General features: G+C 34.2%; 1 protein-coding gene across 2 annotated transcripts; it reads left to right on the plus strand.

Moving 5' to 3' along the window:
* The first annotated feature begins 302 nt into the window (after window positions 1–302).
* On the plus strand, window positions 303–9,691 carry LOC126973395 (dihydrolipoyllysine-residue succinyltransferase component of 2-oxoglutarate dehydrogenase complex, mitochondrial-like). Of its 2 annotated transcripts, XM_050820647.1 has the most exons (3): window positions 303–461; window positions 535–631; window positions 7,732–9,691. In XM_050820647.1, the coding sequence occupies exon 3, from the start codon at window positions 7,749–7,751 to the stop codon at window positions 9,153–9,155; it is 1,407 nt and encodes a 468-aa protein (XP_050676604.1). In that variant the 5' UTR covers window positions 303–461; window positions 535–631; window positions 7,732–7,748; the 3' UTR covers window positions 9,156–9,691. The 2 variants fall into 2 exon arrangements, with proteins under 2 accessions (XP_050676604.1, XP_050676606.1); XM_050820649.1 differs by lacking the exons at window positions 303–461; window positions 535–631 and adding an exon at window positions 719–737.
* Window positions 9,692–20,542: the final 10,851 nt, after the last annotated feature.

Raw genomic sequence — 20,542 nt, forward strand, 5'->3', positions numbered from 1 at the left:
ATGGCAATATAACGCTCAGGTTAGCTAACCTAACGGCTAGAGGTAAAATAACTGTGAACGCACTGTACACATTCCATTAGGTATACCTAAAAAAAAAGTATTAGAGAAAGTCCCAAAAGAAGAATCAAAAGGAATAGTCAATATGAATTATAATAAGACACTAACAAAAAATAAATAATTTTGTTTGATTTTTAAAATAATAACTATTAAAAATAATTATGTAATTAATGTAAAGTAGTTCTATACCAAATGCCAAATTTGGCCAAATGAGAAGTAAATTGACAGCTCATCTGTCACTGTCAGTCTGTAAGGGCATAGCCCCAGGGGAGCCAACTAGATCGAGAGTTGGTAAAATTGGCGGACCGAAAGTAATTTATCTAAAATTTAAATCTTGGGCATCGACCTTATCCTGAAAGTAGTATCGCAACATAAAAAAATAAAGTGTATTCTTTATTCTTACTGTGAGTGATAAAAACATGCACTTATAATTAATAAATCTACGAAAAATCAATAACACAGTTCTATCCATCGCAGGTGTTGGAATGTCATGGGACTGAGCTTATGTAATCTTATCTAACTGGCAGCTGGCTGGAACTTCTATTTACGTATATGGTCGTTTACCGCGTCTAAGGTAAGAGTGTTACCTGTTATTATTTTATAGAATAGAGGGATAAACGAGTGTGCAGGCTACCTGATGTTTGGTTATCTCCGCTGCCCATACTTCAACAACAAAAGAGGTTACTCATCAGCAAGATTTATGACTTTATTTTTACAATCTTAAATGTAATGTAAAAATAATCTCAATGTAAAAATTTTTATGTGTTTACATTCTACTCATAGTATTCTTTCGTTTTTCTCTAACTAACCTAACCTTGAAATTATTCATAATGCAGTCTGATAAGATTTACTATCAGTTATTAATAATTGTTTGTTTTTTTATTTAACTTGATTTTGTGGTTTATAATATGATTTTTATATTTAAAGTTCTATTCTATTTTCAAATATTCCAACTTCTTTACTTTTTGACATCCCTTTTCAATTATGATTTGACATATTAATAAAATACATCAAAAAAATTCTTAAAGAATTAATTTTAAGAATATGCCTTGTGTGATATATTTTGTGTACTTATTAGATAAGATAGTAATGGTAAACTTACAAGGCAATGTTTACCAAAGTCAAATAGAGTTTATTCAATTAGGCTTAAATTAAGCGCTTTTGAATTGTCACTATAAATATTTCTTTTTAATTACTTAATCTACCATATGTTAGGTAAAAGTACAGCTCATACAAGAAACTCAACAGCCACTCTTTTCAATCAAATAGAGTATTTTACAATGACTGTAATATAATAATAATATTGACACACTTTTTACACAAATTATCTTGCCCCAAGTTAAGCATATATAGCCTGTGCTATGGGTTACAAGACAATGATATATTTAATACAATATACTTACTCAAACATACATAAATTCATATAAACATACATAAATACATCTAAACATCCATGACTCGGAAACAAACATCCATATTTATCATATAAATGCTTTTGCACCTACCAGGATTCGAACCCGGAACCTCTAGCTTAGTAGGTAGGATCGCTAAACACTCGGCTATACAGGTCATTGTAATATAAATAATAAATTAGTTTATAAGGTGCTGCATCCAATATATTGTGTTTCTTAAAAGTGTTTTAAATACCAAATATTTCATAAAAAGTAATAAAGAATTAACTGTAAAAATATAAATTATTGTGTATTGGATGTATCAACCTTTAGAGCTTGAAATGTTTGTGTAAGCATGCTTCTTGAACAAGAGTAACAAAAAGAAAGAAGAGTGGTCATATACTGAAATTATTTTTATTTACAATAAATTACATACTTTTTTTTACATTTCATATTAACAAAATGCAAGATGACACATGGGCCTACTAATTTCATCAATAATTTCTTGTTCTAGGTTGTTATGGCCCAAATAGTAATAATTCAATCATCCTCCTACCTTAAGACCTTAGATCATTTATACATCTAGATAGACTATAACAGCTGTGAAAATGTCGATCCGTTATGTTGGCTTTTAACCTCTTTAATAAATTGTGTTTATAACTAACCTCTATTTTGAGAAATGCACAATAAACCTGCTTTTTACATACAGTAATAGCTTTAGCCGAAAATATGCTGAAAATACAGAAACTTTGAATATGCTATGGTAATTCCTTGGTGCCAAAATAAAAAAAATACTTTTTCTCTGTATTGACTCCTTCAATTGGGTGTAATAAGGTGTATTATATTTATTATTAGTCCTTTTGACAATGTTATCACAAAGCTGGTTGTTGGATACCTATTGAAATCCTTTTTATTAATATATCTGTACAGATAAGATCGGCAAAAAAAGAAATCTATAGTCGCCAATATAGGAATTGGGTCACATTTTTTTGTCCGTGAACAGTGAAAATTCAAATTAAGGAAGGATGAATAAGGAGCTTTTACGGTACTTATAAAAGCAGCTACAAACTGGGTATGATTTCAAATGAATCTTATTAGCGAGCAGTTAAAGTGGTAGTTCTTTAAAAGGCGTAACTTATTGAAACTTGTTACCATTACTACTAATTAATCTATAGTGGAGTTAGGGAGTCAATACATCCGAGTAGTGGAATCAGACTTTCACCTAGCGATGCCTCTTAAACTACATGTATGAGCAAGAAAAAAATAATATTTTAATTTTAGCAAATTAATTGGACGTTATTCCAGAAAAACATTCCAAACCACAATTATGTCAACGAAATTGAGTCAAAACACAAATTTGGTCACATGATTCATATTAACCGACTGACAAAAAATGGCAGCCCTACTGTCACTCTTTAAATGACATGACTTAGTAGCCCAACCCACATGTATGGAATACTCAAATATTTACTAATTCCATTTGCAAATATGAATTTAACATGACATGAAGAAAAAATTAAGGTAGCTGATCTGATATACAGTTTCTAAGTATGTAGGTATGTTCTAAATAATGAGTAACTTGGTTTATTAAAAAAAAACAAATAAAGAACACATAAGAGGTTTTTGTCTAACTTCTAAAGGGTGGGATGCATTCAAAATATGATCATTTATATTTAAATGATGAAATGAAAAAATGCAATTTGAAAATTTTACAAATGGAAAATTCGAGTGAATTTAAGGTTTGTTGATAATAATTGCTGTGATAATCATCTATTGTCAAATAAACATCCTTATTCTGTCTTATGTGTCAAATGATATATATGTCCGTCTCACTTGCACTAAGTGTGAAGTTAAGTTATTAAGTAAAATTAAGGTTAAAAAGTGATTGAAAAATTGATCACGTTTAATTGTTAGATAATCAGTAAGTTAATTTTATTCTCTCAATAGTTAATTTGTTTATTTATCTGAGGATTGAAAAAACGGCGCTTAGGGGGCGTCCATAAATTACGTGAGATTTTTAAGGGGGGGAAATATACTATTTTGGTCCATTTAAAACCAGATTGTTCACTAATTCGTTCGAAAAAAAGTAATTTCATTTATTCTTCAACATTATACAACAACTGACTGTCAAACCACCATATTTGTTTAATACCAAATAGCTTAATTTACATTACAAATATTTTTTTCTTTTTACAATAATAATCCAACGCGTTAATATAAGAAACCCACATTTTAAAAAATATCACGTGAGATTGGGGGATGGGGTTGAATAAAATCTCACGACATCTCACCAGGGGGGGAGGGAGATACAGAAAATTCAAAAAAACACCTCACGTAATTTATGGACGCCCCCTTATACAGTTTATTCTTTATTACTTTTTATGAAATAATCTATATTCTTTAAACATGATTCATATATTGAATGCAGCACCTTACAAACTAATTTGTTATGTGTATTACAGCCATTGTAAAATAATCTTTGATTGAAAAGAGTGGCCATTGAATTTCTTGTATGTTCTTCTCACAAGCTCTACTTTTTCCAAGCATAATATGGTAAATCCAGTAATTTAAAATAAATATTTATAGTTACTATAAAAAAGGGCTAAGATGAAGTTATTTTACTTTGACTTCTATTCTATCCGTAGTGGCTTCTGTGGAAGGCGGACCATAACCTAGACCATGTTTAAAAGTACACCATCAAGTTTAGAGTATACATTTTTGGCCCACTATAGTGTTAGTAATGGATTTTCTTTCATACATGTATTCCGGTAACATGTCTATAGATAATAATGCACTTCTGTCCCAGTCGTCACATCAAGGAACACATCTGTTAGGTATTTTACTTAGATAATTTATACATCTTGATAGAGCCTCTTGCTGTTGTACAACTGATGAAAACAGGCCAGGTTTATTACTTTAGTGTATGTGATAAGCTATTTCTTACCCCTCATTTAGACCAATAAACAAGTCAAAAATTGTTTTATACAAAACTTGTAGAATACTTGTCAAAACATAATTCTTCGTCTTCGTCTGAAACATTCTTGCGTACACACTGTGTTGCAAACAAGATTTTATACAAGTATAAAACACATTTGCATTCACATATAGATCTGAGACATATTTGATACAGTCTGATACATTGACAGTGTGCACACCAACATAAAACATACATGTTTTTAACAAGTATTGTTAATTTATATTTATAACAACTCATGAATCAAAGTTCCACAGTACCTTCACTTTCTATTGTCTGTGCCATTAGTCAATTGTGTTGTCAAATTCATTAACATCTGCTCAGACATGTCTTAAACAAGATTAGCAAAAGCCTACAACAAGTATAAAACATCAGATCATATACATGCAGACAACTTATAGGTGACTAACAATTTCATCAGACAAGTTTCATACAAATATTGTCTACGACAAGTTTTATGTTTTCGTATTTTGTAACTTGTATCTGTAATTTGCATGACCCCTGTCAAATACGTGTATAATACCTTGGTGTAAACGAGGGGTTACACTCGTGATTTGTATGTCACTTTCTGCTGGTGTGAATTGCTGAAAATAGAGGCTAACTGTGAACTTCAATTTTTTTTACGTGATCACAGCTGTCACAGTCTATATAGACATATAAATGATCCAAGTTGTTTTAGTTGAGTTAACCCAGGGCAGAGCTTGTCATGTTCGCTTAAGTGGCACTGCTCGTGGTGACGTCGTGGGACGGTTCGATACGTTACCTAAGATATGTGCGAGGGTGGCGATTGCTGGTCCATGCGTCATGCTAGTAAACGACAGTGCTTGTGTTGCCTGTTCAGTCCTGTCTTCAGGGATATTTATATTTAAGAATAATATAATTATATTAGCTAAGACATCTTTTTATTTTACTTATACAATTAGGTTAAAACTTAAATTCTATTGTTTTAGGGCATCACTTTACATACATTGTATAAAATATAATGTAAAATGCTGAAACTGTAAATAAAGATATAGAAGAGTGGCAAAGAGTTTCTTTCCACTTCTTATTTAAGCTCAACCTTTTACGAAATGGGGATACTTTAAAAAAAATAAAACTTTTGACATTCATAAGTGTTGAAGTCCTTGACCCACACATGAATAAAGTGATTTTAATTGATTTGATTTGGACTAAATAGCTGTACATTAAAACGTATATTTTATTTAAATCTGTGTACTTACTCAATTATTAAAAGGCATAAAAAGCATTTATTTTCTCAAAATTGATTTCTTTAGAATTCTTTTTGATGTCATTTCTAATAACTACTAGATACTACCACCGCTTCGGAAACAAACGGCGCTCTGACAGAGAAGAAACGGCGCAAGAAACTCTCCCAGCATTCTTTTTTTGTGCTCTTTTCAATAATAATATACAATATTGTACAGTCATTTCTATCGCTGTAAAATAATCACAATCTAGTCCCAGGCTGTCCGATCATATAGATATTCAGCAGTGGAGTAATAGGATTTACGACAGAGCCATTTTTTTATAAAACATTTAATTTTTTTTATAGATAATGCCTGAGCAGTGGCTGGGACTTTATTATAGAAGTGTATACATTTACCCTTAAAGCTATTATGTATCTTATTAAGCCTACTAGAATTAGTTACAAGCAATCCCTTATTTCTAGTGTTATAATAATGAAAATCACTATTAAGAGCAGAAAGGTGACGATTTTTGTGAACGTATATTAAATTTTCATAAATGTACTGACAATGAACAGTCATAATATTTATTTCTTTGAATTTTTCTTTGAGAGACTGTCTATTCTATTTCCTTAATATATTTACTAAAATTAATAATTGACCGTTCAAAACCTTTAGGACGAAATATACCAAAGTTTTAATAATTATAGTCTTTGATTTTGTTGAGAGAAATTTCCATTAATATGTTTTCGTGAACCTTATCATAAAATAGGAATCAATTGTTGATAAATAATGATTTGTTAAGTTTACTTAGCTTTGTAGTGAGCATTAACAGTTTCTTCTTCAAGTGATTTCTAAACAAATTACTTAAGGCGAAGAGTAAGCAGAAAACACGCAAACATGGTGTTTTATACAAGTTTTGTGGTGAAAGTATAGCATTTCGAGCTATGAACACTACTTAATCCTGTTACACATATCCTTCTTAGTAAGTCTTATTTGTAGGTTGCTAATGCTTGCTGTTGGTTATAGTTAACACTGCCGAGCCTTTTTGAACTACCACATTTCTTTGAAGTTAAACAAGTTTTTTGGCATGGCGTGACGCATTTTTTTGGTACTTCACTCAGAAAAGTTATTCTTATAGCTTGTACTTTTTTGTGTAGGTTCATTTATTCAGATTAGTAGTGAATAACGCGGATTTTAAGCATATAAACTGTTTTCCACCCAAGAATTTTGAAAATATTGGCTTTGTTACATAGATGGCGGGCCGGCAGCCGTGATCTCATATTACTCAAGGTCGCTGGCATATAGTGTCGCCTTAAGAACTAACAGCTAATAATTATATAGTTAGGCGCTGTGATACTTGGTTTTTTCATGATTATTTTTGAAAGTAACACTTCTTTACGCACTCTTGACTTGGGGAGTAAGCTGGTGAATGCGTGGCGAGAGCGTTACGAAAATTGTGATCGGGTGAGGCGAACGGAAATTGAGAGGGAGATATAAGTGAGTGAAGATGAAAAGAGAGAGAGTAACTTTTCGTATTTTAATGAATGATATCAATATTTCATTATCTGTAAAATACATAAATAGTAATACATAATATAATCTAATAAGTATATAAAATTCTCGTGTCCCGGTCTTTGTTACCAAACTCCTCCGAAACGGCTAAACCGATATATGAAATTTTGTGTGCATGTCAGGTAGGTCTGATAATCGGCCAACATCTATGTTTCATACACCTAAATGAAAGGGTGACCCACCCCTAAATATATTTTTTAACAAAATTTTTATTTTATTATGTTTCAAATTTTCACCCGTCTACGATCAACACCTATTTTTGTATGGTGATTTTTATATTATTCTGTTCCATCCACAGATTTGCAATAGGGTTGCAAGATGGCAATAGAATACAATAATTGTAATACGACAAATATTATGTACAATATATTTGGTAGGTCTGAGAATCGGTTGTTTTTTTTATGCTAAAAATTTTAATTATTGATTTTTTTTTATTACCTTAATTGGCAATACAACGTTTACTGGGTCAGCTAGTTAAATTATATTAACATATTTGTTTTAGGTTAAATAATACTTCTTAAATATAACTTACTTTACGTTTTATTTCCAGGGTAAACCATAGCTACCATGTTGCGCCGTTGCTCTAAACATCTTCAAACAATATACCGGAGGCAGGGCCTGGCCACCCGGTTCAGGTCTTCGGAGGTGCCCAAGGTCTACGGAGCGATACCCACATCATCTCGCTTAGCGCAACCAAGGGTACTCACAGCCCATAACCAAACTGCATCAATCCACTTCACAAACCCATTACAAGCCGAACAGGATGTTACGACGCCCAGTTTCCCCGACTCAGTCTCAGAAGGTGACGTAAAAATGGACAAAAAAGTTGGAGATGCAGTAGCAGCAGACGAGGTCGTCCTGGAGATTGAAACAGACAAAACCGCAATACCTGTGATGGCACCAGACAACGGTATCATAAAAGAATTTTATGTCAATGATGGGGACACAGTTAAAGCTGGACAGAAACTTTTCCGACTTGAGATTACTGGTGACGCGCCTAAGAAAGCCGCTGCACCAGCTCCTGAGCCTCCTAAAGCTGAAGCGCCTTCTCCACCCCAAACGCCAACACCTACGGCTCCGCCTCCGCCTCCCATCCCTCAGCCTGCGACTCCATCCCCTCCTCCCCCACCACCTCCACAAACTCCCCCTAAAGCCCCATCGTCTGGAGGGCCAATCTCCTCAATCCCTGTAGCAGCAATCCGACATGCCCAGGCCATTGAAACAGCCTCAGTCAAAGTACCACCTTCAGATTACAGTAAAGAAATCGTTGGGACTCGGAGTGAGCAGCGAGTTAAAATGAACCGAATGAGGCAAAGAATTGCTGAGCGACTGAAGCAAGCGCAAGATACTAACGCGTTACTCACGACATTTAACGAAGTGGACATGTCGCATATAATGGCCTTCCGCAAGAAAAATCTTGAAGCATTCACAAAGAAGTTCGGAGTTAAACTAGGTTTAATGTCCCCATTTGTGAAGGCGGCTGCTAGTGCGTTACAAGATCAGCCTGTTGTGAATGCTGTTATTGACGGCAACGAAATTGTATACCGCGATTACGTAGACATATCAGTAGCTGTTGCGACACCGAAAGGTCTAGTAGTCCCCGTAATAAGAAACGTGCAGACAATGACATATGCCGATATTGAGTTGACCATTGCTGGATTAGCAGAGAAAGCACGAGCGGGCAAGTTAACAATCGAAGAAATGGATGGTGGAACATTCACGATAAGCAATGGTGGAGTATTCGGATCGCTTATGGGTACACCAATTGTGAACCCACCTCAATCCGGAATTTTGGGAATGCATGGAATCTTTGAGCGGCCTATTGCTCTAAATGGGCAAGTTGTGATTCGCCCAATGATGTACATAGCGCTTACTTACGACCACAGACTAATTGACGGCCGTGAAGCTGTTCTATTCCTGCGGAAAATCAAACAAGGAGTCGAAGACCCGGCCTCTATCATAGCTGGCTTGTAAATTCTAATCTCTGTTCCGAAATTTGAGTTACCGATTTTCTGTGGTCACTAATAATTCAAGCACAGCTTACATAATGTCATAATACTGAGTATTTTCGAAGCGCGATTGTGAGGAGTAGAGTTAGGCCCGGTACCCACCAAAGCGGAGAAGAGAGGAGATAAGCCGCGAAGCTGTCAGGTAATTTCCACCAATGCGGACAGGAGATGTCAGCTGTGAGAGATCGAAATCAGTCAAGTGATGTGTACAAAAGTAACGACGCTAAATAACGTTATCGGAAGTGCGAGGCGCGGGTAGAAGGCAGCTGGAAGAGGGGCGCCGCTCGGCTGCCCGACATGCATCTCCGCTCTGCCGTGCCGCTGGATCGCTCAACGCGGCACAAAATTCTATGGAAAAACAAGACATCTCTCCGCTTTGGTGGATACTGGGCCTTATATCATGATTAAGATGATTATTGTTGCGTTTATATTTATTTACGTCCGTTGCGTATTGCGTGTTATTTATCGTGAAATAAGTTATAAATAAAGTGAATTATTCGATTTGTTTCATTTTTTGTGGGTAGTTTTAAGAGTTCTATTTTGATATTATGCGAATAAGATATTTTTTATTCTATTCTACGGAATAGGACGACGACCGGCTATGCCGATGGTTATTGATCACGCTGCCAATACTCACGAAATTCCATAGATATGGATGGTAAGAAGAATCTACGTATCAAAAGTGACCGTTAAATAACAAGCGTTCTCTAATCTTCTAAAGGTGAGTACAGACTGGTGAATTGTATCATTCTACCTTTCGTTGCATGTTCCCTGCAAGCGTGGACGCATAGCGCGTTCTTTTATTTATTTATTTAAAGCATCACAAAATCCACAGAACTTAAATTAGGTTATAATAATACTATTTTGTAGGACTTACATCTAATAACGGATTTACAATATTTATAAAATTATTTCTTACCGCTCATTTACTACCAACCTCCCTCGTACGTCTGTTTCCGCCCTTCAGCCGCGAACGCGGCTTGTAATGGTCGTTGCGCGTTAAATGCACATTTCGCACGCACAAGACGTCCAAACTATGAGAAAATGTTACAACACGTTTCATGATACATTGCAGCACTGTATGTACAGCGAATTCATTTCACCATTATGTACGCACCATAATTCCCGGTATCCTCCAAAGCGGAGACGAGAGGAGATAAGCCGCGAAACTGTCAGGATATTTCCACCAAAACGGAGAGGGGCTGTGAGAGCTCGATATCGGTCAAGTGATGGCCTGCCTACACGCATGACGCATCTCCGCCCTACCGCGCGGTTTGATCGCTCGTCGATTCCATAGTAAATTGAGACTTTTCTTCATCCTTCATTCATTTCCACCTAAGCTAAGCGGAGAGATGTAGAAATTACGAAATCTGATTGTTATCAAAAACCTCTCCTCTCCGCTTTGGTGGATACCGGGCTTAAGGCTGGCAACACTCCGTGACTCCTGTGTTTCCGTTGTGGAGACTAGACAACGCGACAAACTGGCATAAAAAGAGTAATAGTTAGTTTGTATCATGCGTGCAGTGCTCCATTTCGTACAGCGCTGTTCCTCCGCTTCTAGTACTGTACACAGATTAACCTCGAAAACAGTTTCCTACTTGTAGAGGTTCATACATTTGATATAACATTATTTCGCATGTAATTTATTAGTTTTGGGTGTACTTTGACATTAATTATACAAGGTTGTATAATATAAGGGTACCGCGACAGCGGTGTAGACGTTGTTGGGTGTGAAGAGGCTCGGTGAGTAATCTACTATAGGGAAGAGTTGCAAAAGTGATCAGCTGAAAGCAGTCAATAGTTCCAAAAAGTTTAAAGTGCACGCCTCATGATCTCATTATCCACCTTTTGCAAGGCTGACATTCGGAGAACTTCAGAATCATCATTGTAAGTGTTGTCAGGGATGTAGTCAACATTCTATTATGGATTGGTCTCCGCTGCGCTCCAACTAGGTACCGTACTACCTGAGAACAATAGCTTTTTTATTACAGCAGCTTTATACAGTGCGGTGTATTTGTAAAGATGCTTGTGTGCGTCTTATCTTGGCACTCAATGGCATCTTTCAAATTTTGTTAACGCTTGTATACGCTTCGTGTTATTTTTCATTGAAATTAATAAAATACAAAATACTTACAGATGAAATGTGTTCCCAGCGTCTTTCTTATTTCTTGTAGTATTATTTTTACAAAGTCTTATTACGCAACCCGGCATTTTAATGTTTACAGAACATGTGGCATATCAACGTCACATATTGTTCGAGACTGGCTTAATTGAGCGTAGTATTAGTTGCCACACTTTGCGACTATGCCTGTGATATCCAATCCTTTATCAAAGGAAAAGACTCTTAAGTGTTCCACATTACATATTCTAATTTGATAAAAAAAATTACTGTCAGCATAATCGCGAAGTTTGGCCACAATATTGAAACGAGTGTAATCGATGACAATTGAAAAATATTTTTGTTTTGTAAATAGCTACTAATTAAACGAAATTGAATTGAACGCTCATATTCATTGAGAAAGTCCGCAGTGTGTTAGGTACTTTAGATAATAAAAAATATTCAGGTACGATAAATTTTGCGACCAATTTCCCTGCCACAGGCACGGACGAGTTAAAGAATAAGGACTCCGTGTCTGTATGTAAGGTACATAACAATGAGGCACCAAAACAAGCCGGTAAACGTATAAATACATAGCCTCACGCATACACTTACACTAAATCAAGCCGATCGGCCGCCATTATGAGTTTTGCCATCGTCTGTGACAGATCAGTTTGCGTCGCAATTAAATATTTAAAAAATGCCGTCGTGCGTTGTGAATAAGTGTAAAAACAATAATATAAAATTATTTGTGGATATATGATTATATAAGGAAGAAAAATTGTGTAACTGGTATACCCCGTAACCACACACAAACTAGCATAAAGGTGCTTCACTTACTAATATCACGGCGCGGAGTCCTTTTTTGCTAGTCCGTGGCCACAGGTACATATTATAAAATGACATGAAAGGTATCCATACGTACGGACGTACGGAAAAGATTATTTTTAATTTTATTATTTACTTGTTATATACAGAATAATTGTAATTGAATTATATTTTATTTACCTCACAGATTATTTGACTTGATTTAAGTACCTACACTCATATTAACCGGTAAGCAAAGAGAATTTAAACACTACTTTTTTTTTTTTTATATTAATTCGTTCTTTCGAACAGGCTATAGCCAGGGGCCTTACTGCCTTGTCGTTAGTATTTTCATTTCTTTGGTATTTATTATTTTCACTATTTTGTTTTACAAAAAGTCCAATCCAGTTTTCTCATTTCATCTTACATTATTTCCATTTTCCTTTTCCAATTATGTATATTCGATAGCGAATATTTATAGTAGTTTCTTTCATCAAATCCAATCCAGTCTTAAAGTCATCAGTTATTTTACCATTTCCGTTAATGTATAATTCTCTAAAGAATATTTTCCATATTTTCCTTTTAGTAAGTCCAAATCCAGTAATATAGTCTCTAATAATTTTCCCCTTTTCTTAAAGTCAAATCCAGTGTAATTTGCATAACTTTTTAGAATAATACCTACCTATTTACATTATCTGTTCAGTTCGCGAATTGCGCTATGCTATTACTAGTTGTATATGTACAAGTTATAACGTATTTACATAATTATAAACAAATTTACAACGTATGTATCTACAAATTACAATGTATTTACAGTACTACATACAAATTTATACAAGGACATATAAGTTGATGTGTCCTTTAATAGATCTATTACTGAGAGCGGGATTATATTGGGTGCACCATATATTTCCAGTAGCTCATCCATCAGCACAAGGCGCTGTATGCCAAAGGACGAACAATCAAAAAAGATGTGATCCAGAGACTGATCTTGTTGCTTATTACAATGGTCACAAAAAGGAGAGGAGACAATTTTTTTGCGATGAAGATGAAAATTCAATCGATAGTGACCAATACGCATTCGTGTTATTGTAGTATAGAACTTTCTGTGAGCGTTATTTTTAAACTTACAAAACCAGGGTGTGCTATTAACGGGATTATCTAACAAAGTATACGAATGAGCCTTATTTTCAACTTCTGTACAATTGTACCAATATCTTCCCCAAAGAAGAGTCATACGCTGTTTTAGATTACTTATTATATCTGTATATGGTATGTTAATGTCTAGATCTTTGCAATCAGGATATAGGGATAGATCGGATATATTAATGATAGTTCTAGCTAGAAAATCAGCGCTTTCGTTTCCTGCTACTCCTATATGGGACGGGACCCAAACGAAATCCACTTTAATATCGATTAAACATAGTTCGAACCACAATTCCTTTATAGCAAAAATGATGTAATTGATGTTAGCACTCATTTTGTTATTTGACAAACTTTTTAACACACTCATACTATCACTAACTATTACCCACTTCTTATTAAGTTGATTTTGTTTCTTAATATGCTTTAAAGCAAAAAGAATAGCGACGGCTTCAGCAGTAAAAATACTGGCATATCTATTAATCTTAAAGCCAATACCCTTCCTAATTTCAGGAAGGTAGATTGCAAAAGAAACATTATTATTGTTTTTTGCGCCATCCGTATAAACAAATTTACAATTAGACCATTCTGACAATAATACATGAACCTCCTCTTTTGAAGTTAAATTTGGATCTATTACAACATTAATTGCAGAATATTTACATCGAAAAGAACCTGCATGGCAGGGAAGTATATCATTATTCCGATGAATATTTAAATCTTGTAGAAATTTAAAAAATGAAGAAAAATCTTGCAAGATAAACAACTGTCTCGGAAATGAAGACGATTGATAAGCAATAAGATTCTTAAGAAGATTGTTCGTCGGCAAGCTATAGAGCTTTAAAATAAATCTTTCTTTAAGATAACTAAATCTAATACACAAAGGAGGAAGGTTGGCCTCGATTTGCATAGCAGCTATTGGGCTAGTTTTAAGTGCACCCAATATAATTGTACGCATACATTTATTTTGTATTTTATCCAGACTATTAACAATTTTGCTGTCTGCGGCGAAACAATGAAAGCCATATTCAAAATGACTACGAATAAGCGATTTATACAAAATTAACAATATTTTAGGGTCCGCTCCCCACGACGTTGCACACAAAGATTTTAATACATTATAAGCTTTATTCGCTTTAATTATAACACTATCTGTATATTTTTTCCAAGAAAGTTTTGGAGTAAATGTTACACCTAGAAATTTTATGTCACATGAAATAGGCAGTGGAATGCCATTGTATAAAATGGGAGGCAATATGATGCGTTTACGACCAATCACAAAGACTTTTGATTTGGTTGGATTTACATTTAAATTAAGATAAGAAAAGTATTGATATAAATTTACAAGTGCTTTATTAATAGTAGCGGCTAAATTAATCAGATCAACTCCCGATACATAGACGACTAAGTCATCTGCATACTGTAGGTTTACTATATTTGGCCCCAAAATAAGGTTCAATCGTCTTATGTACATAATAAAAATTAAAGGAGACAATATTCCCCCCTGACAAACACCTAGAGAAGAAAGTCGTGGTCCATACAAATGTTTATTAAATTTTACATATACTTTTCTGTCAGTCAAAAAGGATTGCATCCAATTTATTATTTTACCTGGTATCCCTAACATTGATAACTCGTCACAAAGCACGGCAATATTTACACTATTGAAGGCACCTGAGATGTCAAAAAATACAGACAAAAGATATTGATTGGTACTTGCTAAACATTGATGCGCATCAAGCTGTAACTGCGCTATACTCTCCCTAGAAGACCGACCTTTGCGAAAACCAAACTGATTATTAGGCAAAAGACAATTTTGTTCTATAAAGAACTCGAGACGTTGTTTTAGAAGCTGCTCAAATATCTTCCCAACACAAGACGTGAGAGCTATAGGTCTATAAGAGTCAGGTAACATTTTATTTTTGTCTGGCTTTAAAACTGGGATTAAACAGTCTGTTTTCCATTCTGCAGGAATAGTATTCTCCTTCCATAGGCGATTAAGATTATTTAAAAAGATGTTGAGACTGTGGCAATTAAGTTTTTTGAGTAAAATATATGGAATGGTATCAAGACCGAAAGATGTATCTCTTCTAGTAAATAAAGCGGATTTTAGTTCTTGTAAAGAAAAAGGCTCTATCAAATATTTATTACTATCATTAACAACATTTACATAGTTAGTTAACTCATTTGATACAAAGTCAGAAGTATACTTTTGTAGAAAATCTGGAATCCAACTATCATTCAACACACTGTCAGGAATGTAAGTTTTGTTAAATTTGCGCATGTATTTCCAAATTGAAGACAAAGGAGTACAACGATTAAATGAATTGCACAAGCCTATCCAGCTATTTCTTCTTTCACTTTTTAAGATAAGTTTTTTTAAAGCCCGCAATCTCTTAAACTCCACATAATTTTCATCAGTGGAGTTGTTTTTAAAATTAATGTAACCATTTTTAGCATTTAAAACTGCTTCTGTACACCTCTGATTCCACCAAGGCGACCAAGGATATTTAAAAGATTTTTGTGAACAAGAACTAGTAGCATTATTACTATTAGAACTTTTGGAAAACAGACAGCTAGGGATTGACTGCTTGGCAGCAGAAAGTAAAATATTACAAAAGGAATTAAAAGCATCTATTGAAGATAAAGTGTCAAATTTAACATCATCCAAATAAGAAACAACTAAGTTACTATACATATTCCAATTCACCTGCTTATAATTAGGGTGAGTGGGCAAATGTAGATTATTACATAATGTGTTTTGCAAACTAATACTATCACTACTTACTGCCATTTTTATTATTACAGGGAGATGATAACTACTGCCCAGAGGACTGTCAATAACTGACCAGTCACATAAAAGAGCCAAAGATGGAGTTACCAAAGTCAAGTCAAGAGCATTAGGACGCCAAGATGGAGATCCTATTGTAGTAGCTTGACCATTATTTAGAATAACAAGACCATTCTCATCTATAACCTCTAAAACATCTTTACCTCGAGGCAATGTATCAACACATCCCCACAACATGTGATGAGCATTGAAATCACCTGCAAATATCATTGGCTCTGGAATGGACTTAATTAAACTGTTTAAATTGTTTTTATTAAATGGAGGATTTGAATTGGAAGGACTGTAAAAACTCACAATACTCAGTTCTTTGTTATTAATTTTAATTTTAATGCAAACATTTTGTAGAGCACTATCATAATATGTATTTATGTTAGAAAATGTGATATTATTATGAATAAAAATTGCTACACCATTGTGTTTATTACCACAATCATTCCTTATTGTGTTATAGCCTTTTATTAAAAAATACTGATGTGGTTTTAACCAAGTTTCCGAAATTATAGCAATATGGATATGATTTTCATATAAAAACCTTGTAAAAATAAGCCTATTACTAATAATACTTTGAGCGTTCCACTGCACTATATTCAATGTATCCATAATAACAATTAACTAGGTGTCTTTTTTCTAAAAGTGTTATTCAGAATTTCCTTAATACTATTTGAATTTATAGTTAACTTATCTTTATTTGTACAAATTTGTAAAACTGCTTCAACCAAGAGGTTCATAAATTTGTCAGATTTTATAAGATTGCTCAGGTGTGTGTCAATATACTTTGAGTTTAATTGAGGGAAAGCAGATTCATTGAAGAGATCTGAGTATCTAACACTACGGGACTTCACTTTGTTTTCTTCAATTTTTTGTTTTTTCAGAGGACAGGTAGATGAGATAGCTATGTGATCTCCACCACAGTTGGCACATTTTGTTAAAGTTTTTGGACACATTTTAAAATTGTGATTGTCAGAACATATGGAACAAACTTCATTGTTTCTACAAAATTTAGCAATATGGCCAAATTTCATACAGCGTAGACACTGTTTAATAGGGGGTACATATACATTAACCTCATGCCTCCAGTGATCAAGTGTTACATACTCAGGTAACAACGTTGATGCAAATGTGACTGCAACAGTTTGCGTTGGAACAAAGGAGACAACACCCTGTGGGTCCTTTACTCGCCGCATGAACCTTCTCACAGCAATAACTTTTTTACTCGATGCAATTAATTGATGAATTTTTTTTGTTGGAGTAATCAGTGGGAACAGAAGTAAGAACTCCAGTGACCTCCGTTTCAGAAGCCGGAATTGAGGCAACCATCTCCAACTCGCTAAGTAACTTTTCATTTTTTAAAAATACATTCGCATTGTTAGGCAGGTCAAAGGTAACACCAACTTTAAAAGCATTAACGGACCTCAGGTGCAACACACCCGATACGCAATGCCTCCTGATTCCATTTGACAGACCCAACCTGTCCTTGTCTGATATTTTGACTTCACCCTGCTTGCGATTGAGAAATACAATAAATTCCTTCTTATTTGAATTTTCGTCGTATAACCTATAATAATTTGTCGCTCTATAAGGGGTATACTTCTCTTTATCCTTTCTTCTTACAATGAGACGTTCAGTCACCTCCGCGTCAGATACCGAGGATTCGGATAGGGGAAGTTCGTCTGCTGGTTCTGCGTCGCTCTGGCCGTTCTTCGGCCTTTTACCTGTACGCTTCCCCATGTATTTGCATTTTTTTGTATAAGCGCGCCTTCCTTCGTTCACTCGTTCCCGCCAAAAAAAACTTAAACACTACGTGTGCGATATAAATATTTTTTTTTTTTTGGATTTTATGACCTGGTAATTAAGACCTTTAAGTCGTCTTTTTTTTATTCGATATAAATAAAGATAAAACAATGTCAGCTTTTTTGACATGTCGAGAGAGGCTATAGAGTAGCAAGAGGATACGAAATCAAATTCATAGTAGCCGTTGTTTAGACCGAGTGTACGGCGTAGGTACTGAGTAAAACTTATACATAACTTTGATAAAATGGGATACGGCCTAAAAAGGCCAGGCTAACATATTATGGCTATAAATAAGCGTGAGGCTATATTGTATAGCACGTTAGCACTGCTTTACTTACCTTTGGTAAAATCGTAATAATGGCAAGGAGTTTCTTATTTCGGTATTGTAATACCTAGTAAGTTTTCAGTCAAATAAGTATCGTTTAATTTGTATTATTTTTTCAAATTCAAATTATTTTAATCAAAATAGGATGTGACATCACTTATTGAAAGTCAAAAATTACCACATATTCCAAAATTAATGCTTCAGACCTGAGAGGGCTTTTTTTCATCGAAAAAATATGTTTACAAAGTTATATTGTACAATTAAACTTATTATTTAATAGCCTGAGGGCGGTCACTCCATTCCCAATCTGTGGTATCATTAAGAAAGTCATTTAAGTTATAGTAGTTACCTTTACCACACAAACGTTTTTTAATAATTCTTTTGAATAACCTAATACTTTTGTTTTGAACATTTATACATAATATATATGAATGTTAAATATATATATATATATATATAACATATAAATATTTCGCAATAAAGAGCGCGAATACAATGTAATGTGTTTCATAATATAACACGTCTCATAGATTGATTGCTTTTGCTTATTTCGCGTTTGGGAAAAATTATGCGAGCGAATGTTTCGTTAAGTACAGCATCAAGATTTTCCTACATAATAAAGTTAGTTGGTAAATCTTCTATAGTATAGTGTGAAGTTATAATGAAGATATATAATTTATATATACACATAAATAAGTATTGGCAATGTCACAAATCTAAATGTAATCTAATATCTGCTAAATCTTGTGTACAGTACAGGCAGCTGTGGTAACCAGGACGACATAGTATTTTGTTATTTAATTAGAGCGACAACTCGACGCGATCAAGTCAAATATGATTGACTTGGTCAAAAAAAGTACAGTAGAGTTTAATTGAGTTCAAAATTGTCACTTTTGTTGCGGTCGGTACATGATAGTGTACATCTGGAAATTTTTATATTAAAGTTTTGTGGTAATTTTTTTTTGCTATGCCAAAATATAATAACTTCTTAATTTCGTGAGTACAAAAAAACTTTTCACTTTTACAATATAGACTTTGAATATACTAGCGTAAAGACAAACAATGCGTGCGAGGGAGAACATCTATAACGGAGATACATCAAGACAGAAAAGGAAAGCGAATATATTGATAATAGCGGACACAATGACATATCAAAATTGGTCACGTGTTATCGGACTACCGGATCGTCTCTACGCTCGTAGCAAAGAGTATAATAATATATAGGGAAAAGAGAACCCTCTCTACGCATTATGAGCTGTCTATTTGAAAACTAGCGCCATCTGGAGATTGGCCCCGAAAATAACAATATATAAGCACCAAATTATAAAATTCATTTTGAATGTTGTGACGCAATTAAATAACTAACTCTACTTTTTAATGTAGGTATTGTAATTTTTTACCATGTTGAAATTGCGCGTTGAGTTAGGTATTCAATTTTGTCACAACATAGAACATAAAAGATGGATTTAGTAGTGTAATTAAGCAAAATGGAACACGAGAGCTACATACATGCACAAACGCTAGAAGTAGCCGCCATTTTATGACCAGTGGGCAGTGACACAAATAAAGAAAAGTTGAAAGGTTTCAAAGCGAGTGACAGCTGACAAAGCTTTCATTTTCGGGTTAACTAACAGATTGCACTAAAGTCTTCTGAAAATGTCACTTTAAAGCGTCTGTCCCACCCCTGGCTCGTAGTATGGAACTATGGAGGGTAGAGGTAAGGAATATCATCTCATATGGGAGAAAAGTTGAAAAAGTGTCCAACTGTATGTAGTAAATAACAGTTCACAAACCTTCCGCAATGGCGCTGGTGTTGGCACAGGGTATGGTATGAACCTATGAAGTATGTAGCAATTGTAAACGAATTGAAGTATGCTGAGTTAAAATATTAATATTATTTTCGACTAAAGTAGTTAATTATTGGAAATTTCAACAAGTTATGTTGTACAAAATAATGTAAATATAACCTTAAAGAATTATTATAGGGAGCAAAAAGAGAGATTTTATATTTGGCTCTTCTTTTAAGATTTACCCCTGATGCTACTGTGGCGCCACCCTAATTTAATGCATTTTCACGGACACTTTTTCATATACACAGATTATTCTCCTTACTTCTACCCCTCCATACCTAAGTATATTCTCTATGGTTATCAGTATATCACAGAGTTTTGAATCGACTTCTTTCTACAGTAAGACGCCATCTGTACAATTGAGCCAATATTAAATATTAAGTTGTGTTACCTCGTCACCATAGCAACGAATTGTAAGCATGCCATAAATTACTGTCATTATTTTTAAGAAATGTACTAATATTGTTATAAGCTTAGTTAGAAGATA

This window comes from Leptidea sinapis, chromosome 29 (assembly GCF_905404315.1).
Source record: "Leptidea sinapis chromosome 29, ilLepSina1.1, whole genome shotgun sequence".
NCBI classification, from domain to species: domain Eukaryota; kingdom Metazoa; phylum Arthropoda; class Insecta; order Lepidoptera; family Pieridae; genus Leptidea; species Leptidea sinapis.